This window comes from Gopherus flavomarginatus, chromosome 8, assembly GCF_025201925.1.
Source record: "Gopherus flavomarginatus isolate rGopFla2 chromosome 8, rGopFla2.mat.asm, whole genome shotgun sequence".
In the NCBI taxonomy this organism is placed as follows: Eukaryota; Metazoa; Chordata; order Testudines; family Testudinidae; genus Gopherus; species Gopherus flavomarginatus.
In genome coordinates this window covers 111,879,984-111,899,162 of record NC_066624.1, presented here as the reverse complement: position 1 = coordinate 111,899,162, position 19,179 = coordinate 111,879,984, and the positions used below count along the sequence as shown (strand labels likewise).

At 51.7% G+C, this 19,179-nt stretch overlaps 1 protein-coding gene across 1 annotated transcript; it reads left to right on the top strand.

Moving 5' to 3' along the window:
- Positions 1–4,592: 4,592 nt before the first annotated feature.
- Positions 4,593–16,277, top strand: UTS2B (urotensin 2B). Its single transcript, XM_050964838.1, has 5 exons — positions 4,593–4,695; positions 6,977–7,078; positions 10,848–10,885; positions 14,975–15,068; positions 15,915–16,277. The coding sequence occupies exons 1-5, from the start codon at positions 4,593–4,595 to the stop codon at positions 15,938–15,940; spliced, it is 363 nt and encodes a 120-aa protein (XP_050820795.1). The 3' UTR covers positions 15,941–16,277.
- Positions 16,278–19,179: the final 2,902 nt, after the last annotated feature.

Sequence of the window (19,179 nt, the reverse complement as noted above, 5' to 3'; positions counted from 1 at the left end):
CCCAGCTTGTAACGTGCTGTGAACTCGGCTTGAGAAGTGCTATTTCAGCAGATGGGTTATTTCCAAGTACAGACCCAGCTTCAGCTAGGAGACTGGTTGATCCCATTATGGAAGCAGTGGCCCTTTGTCACATTCGGCATTGGATCCAGAGCCACATTTCCAAAGTTCAGTGTGCTCGGATCTGGGTTTTGGTCTGAGCCTCTCTCTGTTCATTGCTCTCATCATTAACCCAGTCATACAGTGTGAGACTTCACTCAGGTTTGCATTTCACCTGCAGCTGCTTCTTTTCTGCTCTTTCAGCCTGGCCTGTCTCCACAGTGACACCAGCCAACCACCGTCATTAGCTACGGCCTGGGGGATGCAGTGGTGGCATGTCCCTGATGGGAAGACTCTTTTGGGAAGTGCATACTCAGCAGGGTGTTTTCACCGGGATCCAGCATGTGGCGGCTCAGTGGAGAACACAGGAGCCAGGGCAAACCCAGAGCCAGGGCAAACCCACGCTGTCACATGGAACGCACGCGGAGCGGTAAGCTTTTCAGAGCCTCCCGAGTGCCAGTGAAAAGACAAGATTTCTCTTTCCAAACCCCCTATGTGCTGTGTGAAGCGGCCCCTCTCCATCTCATCAAGCCAAGGCTGGTGGCACACCTTAACAGTTATCTGAGGAATATGTTGAATTCTCTTAGACGGATGTTTGTCCCAGAGGTGTGAATGCTGCTTTGCGATGAATCAGACGTTAGACTACTTGGAGAATCAATCTTTCATCCGGTAGCTATTGGGTGAAATTTTGGCTCCTTTGAAGATAATGGCAAACCTCCATTGATGACCCTTATCATGATTGAATGGTTTTATCACACAAGAACCAAGAGGGTCTTCGCAAGGGGCAAAGAGAGACAAGCGGAATGCAGAAAGACATGGAGGTGGGATTACATTGAGGAGCTTAACCTCATTTGTCCATACACAGAGCTGGTGCACATTGAGGCAGCTCCTCTGAGTTTAGTGGAATCCAGCCAGTATATCCCCGGTCTGCATATTCCCAACAATATGGACTGGTGGGTTTTGTCCATTGTTGCTCATTTCCCTTTTGGCACCAGATACATTATGCTGCGCCAGCACAGCTTCACGATCTTGTGCCCATGAGAAGCGGCCATGACAGATTAGGACTGTGAAGATTAAAGCTGGAGAACTCTTAAGTTAAACACCAGCTGCCTGCAAGTACAGGAGGCAGTCGTTCAACAGATGACATGCAAGACATTATTGATGATTGGAGCTGATTTTAAAAACAAGAAAAATATTGCAAATATTTCATCCAAATTTGTCTCCATTTAATTGAAATGTCAGTGACATTTTTTTTGTCAGCATTTTGCAACTTGACAAAGCTTCTCTCAGATGGATTAATGGGCCAAACGCAGAGCCCCTTTCATTCAGGGAAACTTCTCATTAAGGCCAGTCACTGCCATCCAGTAATCCCACAGCAGCAATGAACCCAATAGGACCTTTGGCAACAGGCAGGCATGTACAGTTCCCCCAAACTCCTCTAGATACCACCTCATTCCATACTTGCCAGTCTCACATCTGTCTCATCAGGCAGAATGGCTGCCCATTCACCTTCATTCAGGTCCTTCATTTGGCCAGACACCAGGAAAAGTGACACTGGAGGCTCTGAGCCCAGCAGAAAGGAGACGGAGAGATGAGCATGGTCTGCACTGTGATCACACTGCAGCACCAGACCTCATGTGCCCATCATGTTGGAGAGGTGACACAATAGATGTGAGGACACTTCGGGTGGCTGAACAGTCACATCAGCCCAGTGCTACCCCCCTGGGATTTCTCTGCAATCTTAGAGCAAACCCCAGTGAGGAGCTTTTCCAGTGTCCCTCTACAAGATACTACAAGACATCAACAAAGCCTCATTGGTACCAAGGGCTGCTGACAGCTGGATTCAGCAGCGACACCTTACTCAGATCTATCACCAGGAGAGCAGCATCCACCATTGATACCAGTACAAGACTCAGTTCTACACCAGGTCTGGAGACAAGCTGAGAGGGAGCCAGAAAACCAGCTACTGGTTACAGAACCACCAGCTTCTTTAGCTGATCCTTCCCTCTGAAAGGGTGGTTTGAGTGTGAACTGTAATTGATAAGGTTGCTAACATCCACAGCGAGTTCCTGCTTAAGGTGGTACTACCTCGGACTGAGAACCGCTTGTTATGTATTAAATTGATTTTAGTCAAACTGGTGACATATGCTAACTTGTGTGTTATCAGGAGGTACCTGCTCCAGGAGAACGTGGGAGTTCTCATGTCTGAATGGAATAATAGTTTCAGAGGCACTGAGGGAATAGACATCACAGTTAGCTGATGCACTAACTTCTGATGTTGGAGAAAGTCCTGGTTCATTTGGTCTCTGAAAGATCTGATTTAGAGGTAGTGGGAAAATACCAATATTTTGCAGGAAGTTTTGAAATCTTTTGAAAAATTTTCTTGCAGGAACTTTTCAGGTTTGTGATGGTTGTTTTTCTTTGTTTGTTATTGAAAATTTCAAATTGAAAACCTACATTTTTTCAGCTTTTGGTAGTTTTAATTGAAATTTCATCAAACATGAAATATCTCCATTTTAACCTCACGTCATTTTCGTTTAAATTACTTTTTGACAGAGAAAGAAAGAAAGAAAGAAAGAAAAAGAAAAAGAAAGAAAGAAATTCAACCAACTGTAATTGACATTGTCCTTGTTTGAATTCTAGATCTCCAGGTGTCCAGTTAATAAGATGCTAAACACACTCATAACATTATTGAGTTGCAGGATAACTTTCAGCTTCTCTGGGCTTGGAAATCACCCTAGTCATCACTACCTTCTGTTAGTACCCCCAAAAGACAAATTGATTTCTCCTCTTGCTTTATAGTACCGCCAAAGCCAGAGTGTCATGTCACACCTCATTTGGCTAGAGGATAATTGTTTGCACGTGCCCTAGAAGGCTGATTGCATCGAGATAGGACACAGCTGAAAATAAATATGCTATCTTCCCAGCTATCATCATGCCCTTCCCATCACAGAACTTCAGTGCAATCCAGCACGATTGCCCATGTCTGCTCAGGTTAGCCTGGGCAGTGGTTTAGTGAGCAGAGGTGCAGCAAATCAAGATCAAGAGGGAAATGGGCACTACACCGCCTTGGTGGGCTATTGTCCCAATTCTGCAAGGTTGCATTGGACAATGTCAATACAACTTCCATTGACTTCAGTGGGAGCTGAGGCCCATTGGCACCTTGCAGAAGAGCATCTTATGGGGTCAGACCTATTGTCTCTCATTTTCATGAGCAATCACTGTCATTTTCTGCACTTAAATAGCACCGTTCACCCAAAGATCTCAAAGGGCTTCACCAGCATTAATTTATTTAGTCCCCATTGTATAGCTGAGTAAGCTGGGGCATCAAAAGTGACTTGTTCAAGGTCACACCACAAGTCGTTGGCAGAGCTGGAAAACAAACCCCAGAAATCCCAACTCCAAGTCAATATTGCCTTCCTGTTAATGCTAATTGCAGGTAGCACCAAGCAGAGTGAGATCGGCAATTCGGGACAGCGTTGCGGCAGCCAAGAATATCAGGTGAGTCAGTGGCACCGTTCCTACAGATCAGCTTGTTGCTAGTGCAGGCTGTGAGTGACTCAGTTCTGCAGCTCATCTTTGCAGCGTCACTCGTGGAAAGTAGCAGGAGCTGAGAACAGAGTTTACCAGGATGCTCGTTATAGCAGCATCTCTCTTGGTATCATAAAGTTGTAATTGAAAATTCCTAACAGATCATTGAGATAGATGGGAAGGCAATAAATTCAAGCTTAAAAGATGAAGCCAGACCCCTAAAACAGACACCGAAAGGTTTTACAGTGCATCTTACCACATTTTATCATAATAAAACATGGGCTTTTGCCAATAAAATAGATCATCCAAACACTCTTCCTTCTCCCAAATGGGCAAAACTGAAGGGATCTGGCTCCTCTTTGATGACTTTCGTATCTGATGTCAAATTTAACCCCCAGCGCATACTCTACCCTGAAATCAAATGCAGCGTTTTGCCTGTTGATGATAAAACCAATGCTCAACAAAGTCATTGTGATGGAGCAATGCACCTGAGTGCCAACAATCAGTTAAATTAAATGAACAGCCTTGTCTTCCTCTCCACCATTCTGGCACTTTCTACATCTCAGGTTAATTAGCACAAGCACTGGAGAGTGCAATAATAAATTGCAGAACTCCCTGTGAGCCAGCTCACGGAATACATTTCTATAATAGAGCCACAGAACCTGTATATGGATGCGCGCGTGTGTGTGAGAGAGCGTGAACATTCATGGGATTGGTCAGATAAGAGACGTATTGACCGGGTTCCTTATGACGTCTGTTCCTGGGTTAATCTGTCCATTATCCAAGGAGTGAATCATATTGACAGGTTGAATTATATTTCAGAAGATTTTTTTCTCCCCCTCCTCCAAAGACCATTTGTAATCATTGCACATTCGCTGGCTTTTAAAAGTGAGCTCCTCTGGAGCCGGGTTGCACTGAAGTCCTCCATCGAGCGTGAAGGAAGAGTTCTTTTGGGTGGCGGGAACATGGACAAAATCTGTTCGGTCCAGCTCTGCCTTGGGCTCCTAACTGTTTTCTCCATAATGCTGTTGATACCGTCTGCACATGGAAAACCTCTTGCACTACAAGGTAAGCTGAAACTCAGCCTAGATGACACAGGTAGGTACTTCTCTCTGCTGGTTGGTTGGTTGGGGGATTTTCCTTTCTGCTTGGCCCAACCCTACAGCACTGATTTTCACATGGGAAGGAAATAAGGTTACCCATTACTACCTTGCTATACTAAACATTTGACCAACCAGTGAGCTACTGAGAGGCCTCATTATATTAGTGTGACCTACAACCATCCCTATGTCCATTTCTGGTTGTATAATACATCACATTTAACAGTGACTGTGTCACATCAGAAGGAATGTGTCTCATGAGAATCTCTCTTGCTATTCATAAAGAAAATCTCTTAGGAAAAAAGAATGCCCTGGTATTATCCAGTGATGGTCCTGGCACAGAGTTTACGAGATCTGATAGCTTTTAGGTGTCAATAAGAGACATTTTATCCAAGGAGGCTTCTTTTTTACATGTTCTTCTTTAAGTAACTTGAGTGCGTCTTGGCTCACACTTATCCTGCCGGGAAATGGTGTCATTAATCTTTGTTACGGAGCCTTTGAGCGGGAAACAGGAGCAGCCAAATATAAGCTAGAAAATAACATTGCTTTTAAATTGATTTTTCCTCCTCTATTGCCTGGTTGGTTTAATAATAATGCCTTTTATTCTGATTGTGCATTCATATTTTTTTTCTAAAGCAAACTTCAACATGCCTAACCACCAACATTTCAAAACCATCATAACCCAAATCATCTTTAAACTCACCATGATAAATGCACCCCTCTTGTGATGCCACTAAATTCCAGGGGTTTAATTCTGCCTTGTAACTGAGATCAGGATCAGGCCCAGTGACCCCAGTCAAGGTACCACACGAGGGATGAATCTGATCAGCATTTATGACCATCAGAGTAAGCACAGTGCCTCAACTCCTCAGCTCCCCCAGATTTATGCCGCTGTCTAAACAGATGTCATGCACCCCCTAAGCCTCCACTAGGTTCCATGAGATCAGCCATAATAATAACGTGTTGCCCCCTGTGTGCGCATGTTTTGCTTTAAACCCATCAAGGTTAGATAAGGGTGAAGCCACTTTCGTGAAATGATTGCCCCTCACCTCCATGTGTGGAGGGAACGGAAGCCTGGAGGATGAGGAAGAGAAGAGTCCTGTTCCTCGGGCACCATTCTTGCCTGTCTATGGTCTCTACAGGAGCTTTGGGATCTGAAATGGGATGGGAGCCTGGGCACTCTCCATGCATTTCCCCCACTGCTTGCCTCACAAAAGTTAACGCTGACTGTGTGCCCTACCCCTCACTTCAGGCTATATAAGAGACCGGCTGGGGGAAGCTGGGAGCTCCTGGTCTCTGCAGCACAACAGAGTCTCGGTGCATATGGCCTTGGACTATGGTGACTGTCCGGTGATCAGATACTGGTGGATCCATGGGGTTTGGGGAGCGATCTTTCCAGGGAGCAGTGATTCCTCACTCTCCCTAAGGGAACGATACAGAGAACGCTCTGTCTGGGGGTTTCATCGAGGGCCCTGTCCCCTTCTGGCAGCAGGCAGTTGATTTAACAGGTTCTGGGAGGATTCCCTTTGTGCACAGGGAATCCCCGGGTGGCCTAGAGTCAGCACAAGGGGCTTTCCCAGGGAAATGAAGGTATCTCTTGGACATCCATAGAGGGTGGCCCTACCTCGCGCTGGACCAGTCCATGGCCCCATGGGCAGACAGGCGTGACTTAGAGTAGCTCTGAGGCCAGCTTGCCCCCTGGCTGGCTCTAGCCTGGGTGAACACAAAGGCTTTTTATCACCGGTGCCGGGTTTATCTCAAGCACAGCAGGGGAGTTAGCCCAGAGATGGGGGCTCTTACCTCTAGGCTGGTGGGAACTCCAGTAAGTGTGCACCAGGGATTGGTCTCGGGAAGACCAGCTGCACGGACTCCCAGCTCCTCCCCAGCTCCAGTGCAATTCTGTGGGGGCAGCTGGGGGAGGGCGGGGGCGAAGGAGTCCCCAGTGGATTGATGATGGACTAGGCAATGCAACTGTCTGACTCCCCTCTGTGTAACGGAGGGACCACGTTGACCAGGACCTGTTATAAGAAGGAGCAGCCACAAAGCAGCTCTGCTAGGGCTGAGGGTGAGGATTGCAACCTCACCGACCCATGGGAGACCCCCCCCCCCAGTACATCTCCCTCTCCCACCCCACATCCCTCCCAACCTCCCATTATGCAGCAGTGAGATATTTCCCTCCTCCGTTCTTGTGCTGGGGAACCCATTCATCCCGACATCACAGCTTGAGAGAGGTGTTTTATGTGCTGCAGAAAACCAAGGGTTTCCGGAGAGAGGAGACACCAATCACCAAGATGTGCTGCTGACGCTGCTGCTTAACAAAAACCTCGGCTGGAGGCAACCAGCGGATAGCAGTAAGTGAAGGAGCAGGTGACACACTCATCAATCCCGGCATCAGTTTCCCATCCCAGATCCCTGGAGGCAGCTTTGTATGTTTGAATATTAAGGGCCTGATGCTTAAGGGCTGAGCCCCCGAATTACCACAAATTGCTATGGGAGTGGAGACCGCTCAGCACCTTGTAGGATTGGGACCCACACCCAGTGGATCAGACCATCTGGTACACTGGGGTTACTTGATGCTGCTTTTCCATTGCAAGTCTGACCTAAAGCCATCTTAGCTGGCCCATGGAGGCTCCCACAGCACAGGGGAATTTGCAGGTGGCACTGAATTGTCACAGAAGCTTCTCCAGTCCTCACATCCCCGTAGCAGACACAAGTGGCATGGCTAGTGACAAGGAAGACTGACGGAAGCGTCTCTGCACCCCAGTAATCCCTGGCTGCTGGAAAGAGTTCTATACTGTGCCAGCAGATGGGTGCAGCTCAGAGCAAGCCCAGGGTTAGGGGGGGAGGGGGGAGAGGGAAGCCACTTCTCTCTCTCATACACACACACACTCACTCTCTCACTCTCTCTCTCTGCAGCTAGGGGCCCTCAGAGGCAGCTCAGGGTCTGATTGGAATGTTAAAACTTATGCAATGTCTTCAATAGGAGCAAATACAAATAGCTGATCACCATTTATACCCGGGGTAATTGCTTTACAGAGAGCAAAGAGGTGATCAGGCTCAGCCCCGTTCTCTGGATGAGCTAAGAACCAGGGGGAACGCCCATCAGAACCTGACATTGTTAAAGCTGGGAAAAGTTCAGCCAATGGGATTTTTCTTGCTGCTCCAGCCCTTTGCAGCTCTGGTTTGGCGGGGACTGGAGGTACTGTGCTATCACGTGGGAGGTTATCCCAGCCGCGAGATTGGACGTGACCAAAAACCAGAGAGTGAAACTCTAAGGGCTCCAGGCCTTCCCGTCGATTTCAGCAGGATCCCAAGCCCAGAACGTGGCAGGGTATCATGAGACTTCTCCTGGCACAAAAGGAGGGAGCGTCATTCAAATCCATGAGATAACACTTGCTCGCTGAGGGCCCAGCCCAAAGCCCACTGAAGTCAATGGATGGGTTCTCACTGGCAGCGTAGGTCTTCAGAGCAGGACTGTGCTGTGTTCCCTTCACAGTGACAATCCTGATGAAAACAGGAGAACACAGGGACAAGCAGTGACAAAATGCCCCAAGGACTGTGACGGTCTCCACCCTTCCCTCTGCTAAACTCAGGGAGGCAGCCTAGTTCTGAATGGCTGGATAATCCTGCAAAGCAAATCAATCTAGTTCTGCTAACGAAGGAATTCAGCTTACAAATAGGATGCATTCAAGAAAGAACAGGCTTATGGGTTAATGTACTTATTACTCCAAGAGGCAGGCTTCATTTTATGCCGGGAAACTGCCAACAATTAATCTCCAAGGGAAGCATAGGCAGAGGGTTTACACCAAGGCACAGTGTCGTCAGTAAATCAGCCCTTTTTATTCTCCCCTGAGACCATCTGTTCCAGTGTCAGCTGCTGTTCGCTTTTGGGATGCCGCAGTCCTTGGCCAGCCCACTGGCTTGTGGGACTGTAGCCAAAGCAGAGGCCAGAAAGGCCGCAAGAAGTGGATGTGTCTGCAGTAACAATTGCAAGCGCTTAGGTAGCAGTTTTCATCCCTAGATCCCAAGTGCTTTTGCAATCTCTGTTTTGCTGCTGTGAAAAGCGGGTCACAGAACCTTGAAGGGATTTGTCCAAATGTCACAGGAGGCAGAGCCAGGAACAGAAGCCAGCTCTCTTGCTTCCCAGCCTGTCTACTGGACCATGCTGTCTTTTAAATCAAGACCGATATAATGTATTGGGTTTATGCATATTGGTGCCCCTTTTGGCCCAGTCAGTTAGCCAATATTCTGAGTCTTGCAGGTTGTCTCCATTGGGGGAGAAATTGATGGTGGAAACAGGTGTTTCTTTGGTGCAATCCTGTTTATTTACAAAGACTGTACACAGACCTGTTTCCCTGAATGCAGCAAGAACAAACAGCAGCAGATAGTTTCTAGGTTCACGGTTCCATGCATCTTTCCAGCCAGCACTCTGCCCAAAAGAAGCTCTGTCTCTTGGCTTCCTCTCAAGGCCATGTTACCAGCGCTTCTCTGGATGTCTCCTGGCTTTTTGGACACTTTTCTGCTTCTCGCAGTTCTGCTGACATTGCCAGGTCATTTAGGAGTGTGAAAAACCCCTTAGTGTAGATGCAGCTGTACCAAGAGAAGAGTGATTTTGGCAGCATATCTAATGTCATTTGGGGAGGTGGGAGAGCTAGGCCTGCAGAACTCTTTTCACTGGCACAAGCTGCGTCTCCTGTAGGGGGCTTTGCTGGTGTAGCTGTACTGGCAAAGGCTCTGTAGATGGGCCCCACAGAGCTGCCGGGTTTGCACTAAATACCCCGGAAACCACCTCTGCCCACATAGCTCAGCTTCTGCCTGGCCTTGCACATAGCCTCACCCCCTGGGCAGTGTTTTCTACTGTGTTAGCTATGTTGCTCCATCCAGGCGCTTAATTGCTTCTTACTGTCCTGGGGCGCACCACTCACCGCTTGTCTGGCGCCTCCTCTTGGTCACTCTGGGGATTAGCTCTCAAGGTCGACTACCCTTTCGGGGTCACATGCCATCACACCAGGCACCGCAGCATCCTCTCTTGTCCCAGGCACCACAGCATCCTCTTGGTGACTCAGCCCTCCGGCCAGGGCATTCAGCATTCCCCCTTCTGGGGTACAGCCCTTCAATTCTCTGCCCCTCCCACAGTGACTCAGGCAGTCTTCCCATTCACTGCCCCTGCCTGGTGTATGCCACACCCATGATGGCTGATAGGGGAACCTGGGCTCACCCACTGCTCTGGATTCCAGTCCAGTAATCCTGGACTTTCCTCTCCCAGCCCGCACTGCTTCTTTCCTGGACTGCATCCAACAACTCCTGGTTCCCCTCCTTGCTCAAACGCTCCTCTCTCTTCCCAAGGAGCGACTGAGCCTTTCCCAGCAGTGGCCCCTGGCTATTGCCAGCCTCTTGGCTTGATAGGCTCCGCCAGTTCCTGCCCAGCTGAACCTGCCTGCAATCAACTCGCTGCTCCCTGGCTCTCCCTCCAGGTGCAGCCTATGGAGTTAACAGGCCTACCTGGGCACCTTAACTCCTTCCAGTCCACCCCCTCACACTTATACTGATCCTGAGTGAAGGGCGGTTAGATGTGGATCAGCCACAGCAAGGTCTGTGATTGCCAATAGTCAAAGACAGGCCTGCTGAGAGCCACCAACACTTTCCAGCATAACCGTAACGGCGACGGCATAAGTTCTCTCCTGCTCTGTCACTTAACCATAGAAACATAATTCCCCTGTTGCTTTAATCTGACAAAGCCTGAGTTACCAGCCTTCAGGGCATGGGGCTAGGCCCATTTGTTCTGGCTTTTGCCCAGCCCAGGTGATGGGGAGCTGCTGAGTTGGCATTGGTCAGTACATGCCCTTATTTTAGCTGCTATATTTGTACCCATCAGGTATGTTGTATAAGTTACAAAACAAACACGACAATATTATTTAGCATTAAGGGAAAGTCCTACAGAACTTGTAGGAAACGCCAGCTCTTCTGCTGGGTTTTCAACTAACCTATATTTTCAGGGCTAAGTAGGAATTCAATGGTAAAGAGGCCTTGCACTCATAAAGGGTGAATGAGGACATTCTTTCTCCTGGGGGTTTCAGGAAGCAGCACCAATATTTACACTACCTGTGTTCTTTCTTCCAGACTTGGAGCTGGCAAAGAAATTTGAAGAACTTGAACAGGTGAGAGGCGCACGCATTGATGCAGAGTGAATCAGACAAAAGCCGGCAGTGGGTCAATAATACCCAGACTGAACTAGTGGGTATGTTGCGTTCCCGGCCTGTTTTTCATCAATTTCAGTGCCCCAGTGTGAGAACTGGCCATCTCCTCGGGAAGAGGAAGAGGAAAGCACAGCAGGGGTTTAAAATACTCATCAGATGGAAGAAAAACGTTCATAGATTGCCAAGCCAGAAGGGACCCTTGTGATCCGCTTGCATAGCACAGGCCTTAGGACTTCCCGCAAGTAACTCCTAGAGCAGATATTTTAGAAAAACATCCAGTCGTGATACAACAGTGGCCAGTGATGGAGAATCCACCATCAGCTTTGCACTGGGAGCGATAGGAAATAACATTGGTTAGGTTGCAGCAGTGACCTAGCTCTGCCATATTTACAGGGCCAGCATCCGGAAAGGCACACTGGGGAAAAAAGTTCCCGTAAGCGGGAAACCCTTCCCCGGGAAGAGGCAGAAGGGGCTAGCTACAGAGGCAGGTGTTTCTGTTTTGTCGTGTTTAATCCCGTCACTGGGTCACACGAAGGAGCTGAGAGGGGGCGGGGAGAACTGGTTCAGATTAGAGACAGGACCAAAGCAGAGAGTCCTACTCCCAAGATGAATTTCCCCAGGTCCTTTATTATGCTGGTTTGTGTCACAGTAGCACTTAGAGGCCGACTCCAGGCGCATGTCTCCATTTTGCTGGGAATCCACCACCCCATGGGGACAGTCCCTGCACCAGAGAGCGGAAGGTCTAAGCAGACAAGGCCAGTGTGAGTGTGTGCTCTCACCTCTAGGCAGTGATGAGCTGCTAAAATCTGAACAACTGGTTCCCTATAAAAAGTTCCGATGTAAGAGATGTGCCACAGTATGTATTTTTTGTACCAACAGGGTTACCATACATCCTTATTTTCCTGGGAGAAATTTTTAAATTTTAAAAATTCCACCCAGACAGCAATTTAAGACCTAAAAGCCCGACATCTCCGGGAAAATACAGATGTATGTTAACCCTACCTAAAGTTCTTTTTTAAAAAGATGCGCCTGAACTAGAAATGAGCTCCGCTTCACGTGTGTGGGTCCCCGCCACTCCCTTGGGGTGTGCTAGGGTGACCAAATGTCCTGATTTTATAGGGACAGTCCCAATTTTTGGGTCTTTTTATCATCGAGGCTCCTATTACCCCTCACCCCGTCCCGATTTTTCACACTTGCTGTCTGGTCACCCTAGGGTGTGCACATGTGTGGGTCCCCGCGGCTCCCTGCCCCCCCACTGAAGCAGGTTACTGCCCTGAGAACTGCAGGGCACCAGTGCACCTGGGGCTGGCTGCAGACGGGGGTGGGGCTGGGCTAGCTGGAGGCAGGGAGTGTGACGGGGGCTGGCTGCGGGCAGGGGGTGTGGGTAGGCGGGGGGGCAAGCGGGGGGGCCAGGGGGCAGGGGCTGTGGCAGGGGGTGTGGGTAGGCGGGGGGGCAAGCGGGGGGGCCAGGGGGCAGGGGCTGTGGCAGGGGGCCAGGGGGTGAAGACAGGGGGGCAGGGGGTGTGGGCAGGCGGGGGGGCCGGCGGGGGGCCAGGGGGTGAAGACAGGGGGGCCAGGGGGTGTGGGCAGGCGGGGGGGGCCAGGGGGCAGGGGCTGTGGCAGGGGGTGTGGGCAGGCGGGGGGGCAGGGGGCAGGGGCTGTGGGCAGGCGAGGGGGCAGGGGCTGTGGCAGGGGGTGTGGGTAGGCGGGGGGGCCAGCGGGGGGGCCAGGGGGTGAAGACAGGGGGTGGCTGCGGGCAGGGGGTGTGGGTAGGCGGGGGGGGCCAGGGGGCAGGGGCTGTGGCAGGGGGGCAGGGGCTCGGGCAGGAGGTGTGGGCAGGCGGGAGGGCAGGCGGGAGGGCCAGGGGGTGAAGACGGGGGGGCTGTGGCAGGCGGGGGGGGCCGGCGGGGGGGCGGGCCAGGGGGCAGGGGCTCGGGCAGGGGGCTCGGGTAGGCGGGGGGGGCCAGGGGGCAGGGGCTGTGGCAGGGGGTGTGGGTAGGCGGGGGGGCCGGCGGGGGGGCCAGGGGGTGAAGACAGGGGGTGGCTGCGGGCAGGGGGTGTGGGTAGGCGGGGGGGGCCAGGGGGGCAGGGGCTGTGGCAGGGGGGCAGGGGCTCGGGCAGGAGGTGTGGGCAGGCGGGAGGGTAGGCGGGAGGGCCAGGGGGTGAAGACGGGGGGGCTGTGGCAGGGGGTGAGGGCAGGCGGGGGGGCCAGGGGGCAGGGGCTCGGGCAGGGGGTGAGGGCAGGCGGGGGGGCCGGCGGGGGCCAGGGGGTGCAGGGGCTGTGGCAGGGGGTGTGGGCAGGCGGGGGGGCCGGCGGGGGCCAGGGGGTGCAGACAGGGGGTGGCTGTGGGCAGGGGCTCGGCGAGGGGGTGCGATGGGGGGCTCGGGGGGGCCGGCACTCACCCGGGGAGAGCGGCTGGGAGCAGCAGCACGCAGCCGGGAACCCCCCAGGCAGCAGCAGGAGCCCCAGCGCCAGAGCTCCAAGGAGCAGCAGCAGCAGCAGCAGGGCCGGGAGGCTGCCCACATGGCTCCTGCAGCGCAGCGCAGCGCCCCCCGAGGCCGGGAGGACGAATTACAGGCTTCGCGCGGGAGCGCATCAAAACTTCTCTCAAGCGGTTCTAAAACCGCTTCTAAATTAACAACCGGTTCGTGGGAACGGGGGCGAACCGGCTCCAGCTCCCGCCTGCCCCTAGGGACACAGCAGTGCAGGGAACTTGGTCTCTTGCCCCTCGGTGGCCGGTGCCGTGGCCGCGATGCCTAGTCCCAGCCGCTGTCTCCTCCTCTCTCCCTGTTTTCCGTGGCTCGGTGGCCGGTCCCGTGGCCGCGATGCCTAGTCCCAGCCGCTGTCTCCTCCTCTCTCCCTCTGTTTTCCGTGGCTCGGTGGCCGGTCCCGTGGCCGCGATGCCTAGTCCCAGCTGCTGTCTCCTCCTCTCTCCCTGTTTTCCGTGGCTCGGCCCTCTGGCCAGGTCACACAACAGTTCGCTCCCCTTCCAGGGTAACAAAAGATCCATCTAACTTCACGTCCAAATCCAATGCCCGAACTAGCAGCTCTTCCAGCCCTCTCGGGGCCCACGGAAGTTCTCTGCACCTCCTGATCCCTGCAGAGCTTCTCTTCTCTTGCTTCTTGCCCAGCAGGACTGTCCCGCTGCTCCCCTTCACCAGCATGTTTACCTCTCAGGGTCTCCCTGCTCCTTTTAGGCCACATCTCAGGGATCCCCCACAGGAACCTACCCTGCTCCATGGGGAAACTCAGCCTGATTTCCTCAGGCTCTCCCGTTTGTTCCTCCCTCCTGGGTCTTCTTCCCTCTGCTGAGTTCCCAGCTTTGTTTAACTAGCCACCTCCTGGCTTCACCTCTACAGCTAATTAAGCCCATTGCAACCAGCTGCGGTCACAGAGCCACCCTTATGTTGCAAGCTCATTGGTGAGGCTTAGGGATAACTGCTAAGTCATGGGAAAGACTGAGCCCAGCTTGCCTCAAAGAGCCAGCCAGCCCACAACAGGATACAAAGCGTGTGAGGGGAAACTGAGGCCTGGGGAGTGGAAGTGACTCACCCATGATCACATGGCAGGTCATGGGAGAGCTGGGACTAGAACCCAGGTCTCCTGACTCTCGGTCCAACCAGCCTTTGCAATGTGTCACTATATCACACCTAGCTGCGCTGCAATCGAGATGGGCCCCAGCATAGTGCCCTAATTCCGATGGGATCTTCCCAAGGGATCTGGGCTATTAGGCTCTGGCTTCCTGGGAGCTACATTGCCAGAGCAGAAGCACAGAGTCTCCTTGCCACAGATGGCCCTCGCCTCTAGAAGCGGGAAACAATGGCCGTTAACATGGAAGCCTTGTCGCAAAGAAACCAGTGCTACAGGTTCACTGCTGCCTGAAAGGAAAGTGAATGGGAGACGAGCGTGGAAAGTGAGAGGAGGACATCAAAGCCACAGTGGCAAGAGGAATAAGGCCGTGGCACTCTATGCAGTGACTGGTGACTTGCAGAAGAAGGCTGGGGGTGGGGCAAGAGAGGTTAATCTAACCTTGTGCTTGTTCCAAACAGCTGGCGAAGTTAAAGGAGCAGCTTTTGGCTGGGGAAGGCTCTGAGGAGGCCTATGCTGAGGTGGGTCTGCTGCCATCACACCCTGACAAACGCGGTGGGTTTTGGTTTTAGAGCAGCCTCTGGGATCGATCTGCCTGCAGCCCGCCTGCCCCTTTAGGGCACTCTCTCTACAGGCTATAGCAAATCTGCTGAGAGCCCCAAGGTCAGCAGAGCTCAGCCATCCATTGTGACCAGCCGTTGCCTGCTAGTTAATCAGCCTCGTTGACTGCATTAGCAGCAGGATCTCCCTCTAGCCTGAGCTGACTGGCTGCTTTCTGTCCACATTGCCCTTTGCTTCTGATACTCTAAGGGGCTTTGGCAGCACCTTGAAATGTTCCTATTTTGGTTCCTTTTGGTGGGAAATCAGAAGCTTTTAAGAGCTTGTTGGTTCATAAAGGAACTGAGGACCCCAGGCTCTAAGGAATAGCTCTCTTAAAGGTCCTCACGTGTAAGGGAATTTTAGTAACTGTAACCACTGCAGGGATCCTTTAAGTGCTTCTAAAATCCATTTGGAAACTTCAAGCAGCAGTCGTCCCTTTTCATTCCAGAGGGGGTGTGGGGTAATTTGGTACAACTTGGCTCTCCGTTCTGCAGAAATCTCTTTGTCTGTGGAGTGAGTCCGCCCACATTACACAAGCTGAGCGTGAAAACATGTCCCCTTTGCCGAAGTCACTGCTCTCTTGCGTATGGGCAAAACAAGGGGTAATTGTTTGTGTGGCTGAGAGACAGTGAGGAAGGACGTGGAAATTAACCAAGACTACAGTGAATTAGAGGTGGCCAAGATGGAAGATGTCATTCCATCCATTCCCCCTGCCAAGAATGCAGGACTGCCTCCTACTGCCAGTTGAGTTTTACACGAGCTTGCACCTAACATCTCTCTTTCTCTCCTGGCCCTCCCTAGCCTGCTTTTGGAAATATTGTGTGTGAAGCCCCACTGGGACTGGAAGAGAGAGAGAAGGATGGCCCTGAATTGCCTCGCTGTGGTGTCCCTGTGTTAACGTATCTTCTGAACCTTCATCGTGCTGCTCCCTTGGGTACTTTTCCCAGCGAGGAGCTAGGCAGGGCCGCAGCCAGGATCGACGGGAATTCGGACAAGACCAGGAAATGCCCACGTTTCACTTCTTCTTCCCTCATACTTCCCTCCTCCTCCATTTGTTATAGCATCTGCCTGCCCTGTCTCCTTTCAGTCTATCACCTGTTTAGTCTTATCCCTCAACTTTTCCTCACCTCCTCTTTTCTCCCGGTCCTCCTAGTGCCTCCCCTTCGCCTAGTCCCCCTGAGTGTGGGAGGGGAATGCCCTCTAGGCACCACTCTTTGCAGCTGCTATGCATTGTGGTGTCAGTGATCCCATTCCCCTTCTAAACCTGGACCCAGGACAACGGCACCACCCATCTCCTGTAGTGGTGGCAGGCCGGGAGGCGGGAGGGGATGTGTTTGCCCTTTAACTGACAAAGTGAATAATAGCGGGCTGAGTGCAGTGTGTGGATTTGGTTGGCTTGCTGCCACAGCTTTGCAGTGTTGTCGCTATTTGTGTCCTGTCCATGTGCACAGTGTGTATCCTCCAGTCTTTACTTCAGAGGAGAAAAGGGCCAGAATACCGGCTCCTTTAGGATATAAGTCAAATAAAGGTAAAATGCTGATTTATATTTCACAGAGTCCCCTGATGTTTTCTGTCTCCTTCATTAGCATGGTCCGGGTCTGTTCTTCCCTCCAGACTCGCACAGCACTCACTGATTAAAATTTAGCATAGAAACGGCCACAATGGAATAGACCAAAGGTTTATCTAGCCTGGTATTCAACAGTGACAAAAGTAGCAGCTGCTTCCTTTGACCAGTTTTGGGAACCAGGGCTTCATCTCCAACACGAAGTGCACTAGTGCTAAGCCACTGGTCCAATCTCTTTGAGTTCCAACCTACCTAGGGTTCTGACTCCCAAGGGTGGACTTCTCCCGTGCTTTGCCCATTCCTGGCTTCACCCTCTCTAATGGTGCATGACTCACTGCTGCGGCGCCTCCTGCTGGTTGTCTGTGCGAATTAGCATCTCCAGCCTCCGGCGCTCCCTCTGCAGGCCGGTGTCCCACTGCTGCTGACCCCCTATATTCCTCCCAGGACCAGGTGCCTCTTGTCTTTGGGATGCTGCCCCCTGGCAATACCCCCACAGTCTCAGGGTCTACCCACCCAGGGAAACACCCAACCCTCTATCCCAACCTTGCCTCAGTTGTGGGCTACTGCCAGTCACCATCTAGCCTCCGCTCACTAGGGCAGACTGCAATGTAAAAGCCGCTCATCATAGGCAAGGGGGGTTTGGACCTGCTGCCTCTGCCTGCCTGTGGGCTGCCCCCTGCAACCCCCAGTACCTAATTGGCCTTCCACTAGGCCACAGCCTGGGGAGTTTCCAGGCCAGAGCTCCCCAGCTCCCTTGGCCTTCCCCCAGCCCTGCTCCATACCAGGTACCTTCTCTCAGCTCCCTGCAGCCAAGACCCTCCCTCTCAAAGCTAGAGGGAGTCTGTCTCTGGTTTCTGGCCCCAGCCCTCTTACAAGGGCCGGCTGGGCCCTCATTACACCAGCCTCGGCCTGATTGGGACATGGCCCCTAGCTGAGGCTGCTTTCCCCAATCAGCCCCACTTTTCCTTCCCTGCCATAGCCTTCTCCCCAGGCTGATTTAAGCCTTTTTAAGGCAGGAGTGGGTGACCATCCCGGCTACACCCTCTACCCCATAACTAAACCCACATGCATAGAATTCACACAATGTCATACTGCTGCCCGGGGGTTCTGCGGGCATTCATCAGAAAGGGGCACTTGTTCAACTAACCAAGGAAGAAAATATTTTTTTAAATTATTTGCAAATGAAATAAAGCCAGTTCCTGGGCCATATTCCCAAGTGTAAGTCCAGGATCACTCTGCTGAAGCCAACAGAGGTAACGTTGGATATAAGAATAGAATTTGGCTTTGCAGTGTGGATGAGTGAAATAATTTGGGCTATAATTGGACATGTGTCTCCAGGCCTGTCTAGCCGTAGTATTTCACTGCAGGTTGCCTGGTACACATTCTTCAAAAACACCACTTCCCCACAAAGCACCAATTATTATCCTACATCAGCTGCCTGGGATCTGGCAGAAAGTGCATATTTACACCAATAGCTTGGATGTTCTTCAAGAACAGGGGAACTACACAGCTTGTTATGATGCCAAACCTGACACACATCAAATGTAGGCCATTGTCATATATTAGCACTTTGCATACGTTAGCTCAGTTTGATCACCCCCAAAGTAAATTGTGCCGCTAAAGTCAACTCTTTGGGACTTGGACTCTCCTGCAGATTATGGATACTTATTCAGTGCCTCTGTGTAAATGTGCCTTCATGTGTTGTTCTCTACTATCACAAAAGCCAGAGAGACAGGAATAACTACAGCCCATTCTGGAGAGCAATAGCTCTTTTAAAAGAGTAGCGTAGTCACAATAGTTTGGGGACCTGTTCAGGGCTCTATACTTATGCCTCTCACTGGCTTTCAGATCAACTGAGTGCAGTTTCACCAGTGACGAGCCAGGTTTTCTAATGGCCAGGATAGCAAACGCCAGCTGGGTTCTGCAGCTCGGCCGTGTCCATAGCAGCATGAGGAATAGAGAGTCTGCACAGGGAATCAGATGCTTGTAGCTATTACACAGTTGGTGGGTACCCACATGGCAGCATCTGAGGTACTGCAGTACTTCCCTCTGCTCAGGTAGCTGCAGTGATCAATATGAGATACCATGGTGCGATAAATGTTACTGAATTCATAGATTTTTAAGGCCAGAAGGACCCGTTAGGATCATCTACTCTGATTTCCTGCATTGCACAGGCCAGAGAACCCCACCCAGTGATTCTTGCATCGAGTTCATTGTTGACCCTTTAATGGCAGCCTCTCAAGTTCACATGGGGCAGGCTATGGGGCTTGGGTTCCAGCATTCATGGCAGCTGGCCAAGAAGGCCGAGGGGCTTGACATGTGTCTTAGTCATCAGATTGAGACTGTGGTATATAGGAGGCAGCTTGTCCCCCTTCCAACTTCTCTCGAATGACAGGTTGTGGTCCTGCCATCCCCTTTGCAGCTCCATGCCTTGCTGCTGTCAGGCTGCCAGGCCAGCGTCCTGCCACAAGGAAGAGTGAGACTGAGTAGGAAAGTATAAAC

What these genes read in the sequence shown, in the direction of transcription:
- UTS2B (XM_050964838.1), top strand. Translation starts at nt 4,593, where the DNA reads ATGGACAAAATCTGTTCGGTCCAGCTCTGCCTTGGGCTCCTAACTGTT. An exon ending in AATTTGAAGAACTTGAACAG is followed by an intron (nt 10,886 to 14,974) that starts GTGAGAGGCGCA and finishes TGTTCCAAACAG; the next exon opens with CTGGCGAAGTTAAAGGAGCA. An exon ending in ATCACACCCTGACAAACGCG is followed by an intron (nt 15,069 to 15,914) that starts GTGGGTTTTGGT and finishes GGCCCTCCCTAG; the next exon opens with CCTGCTTTTGGAAATATTGT.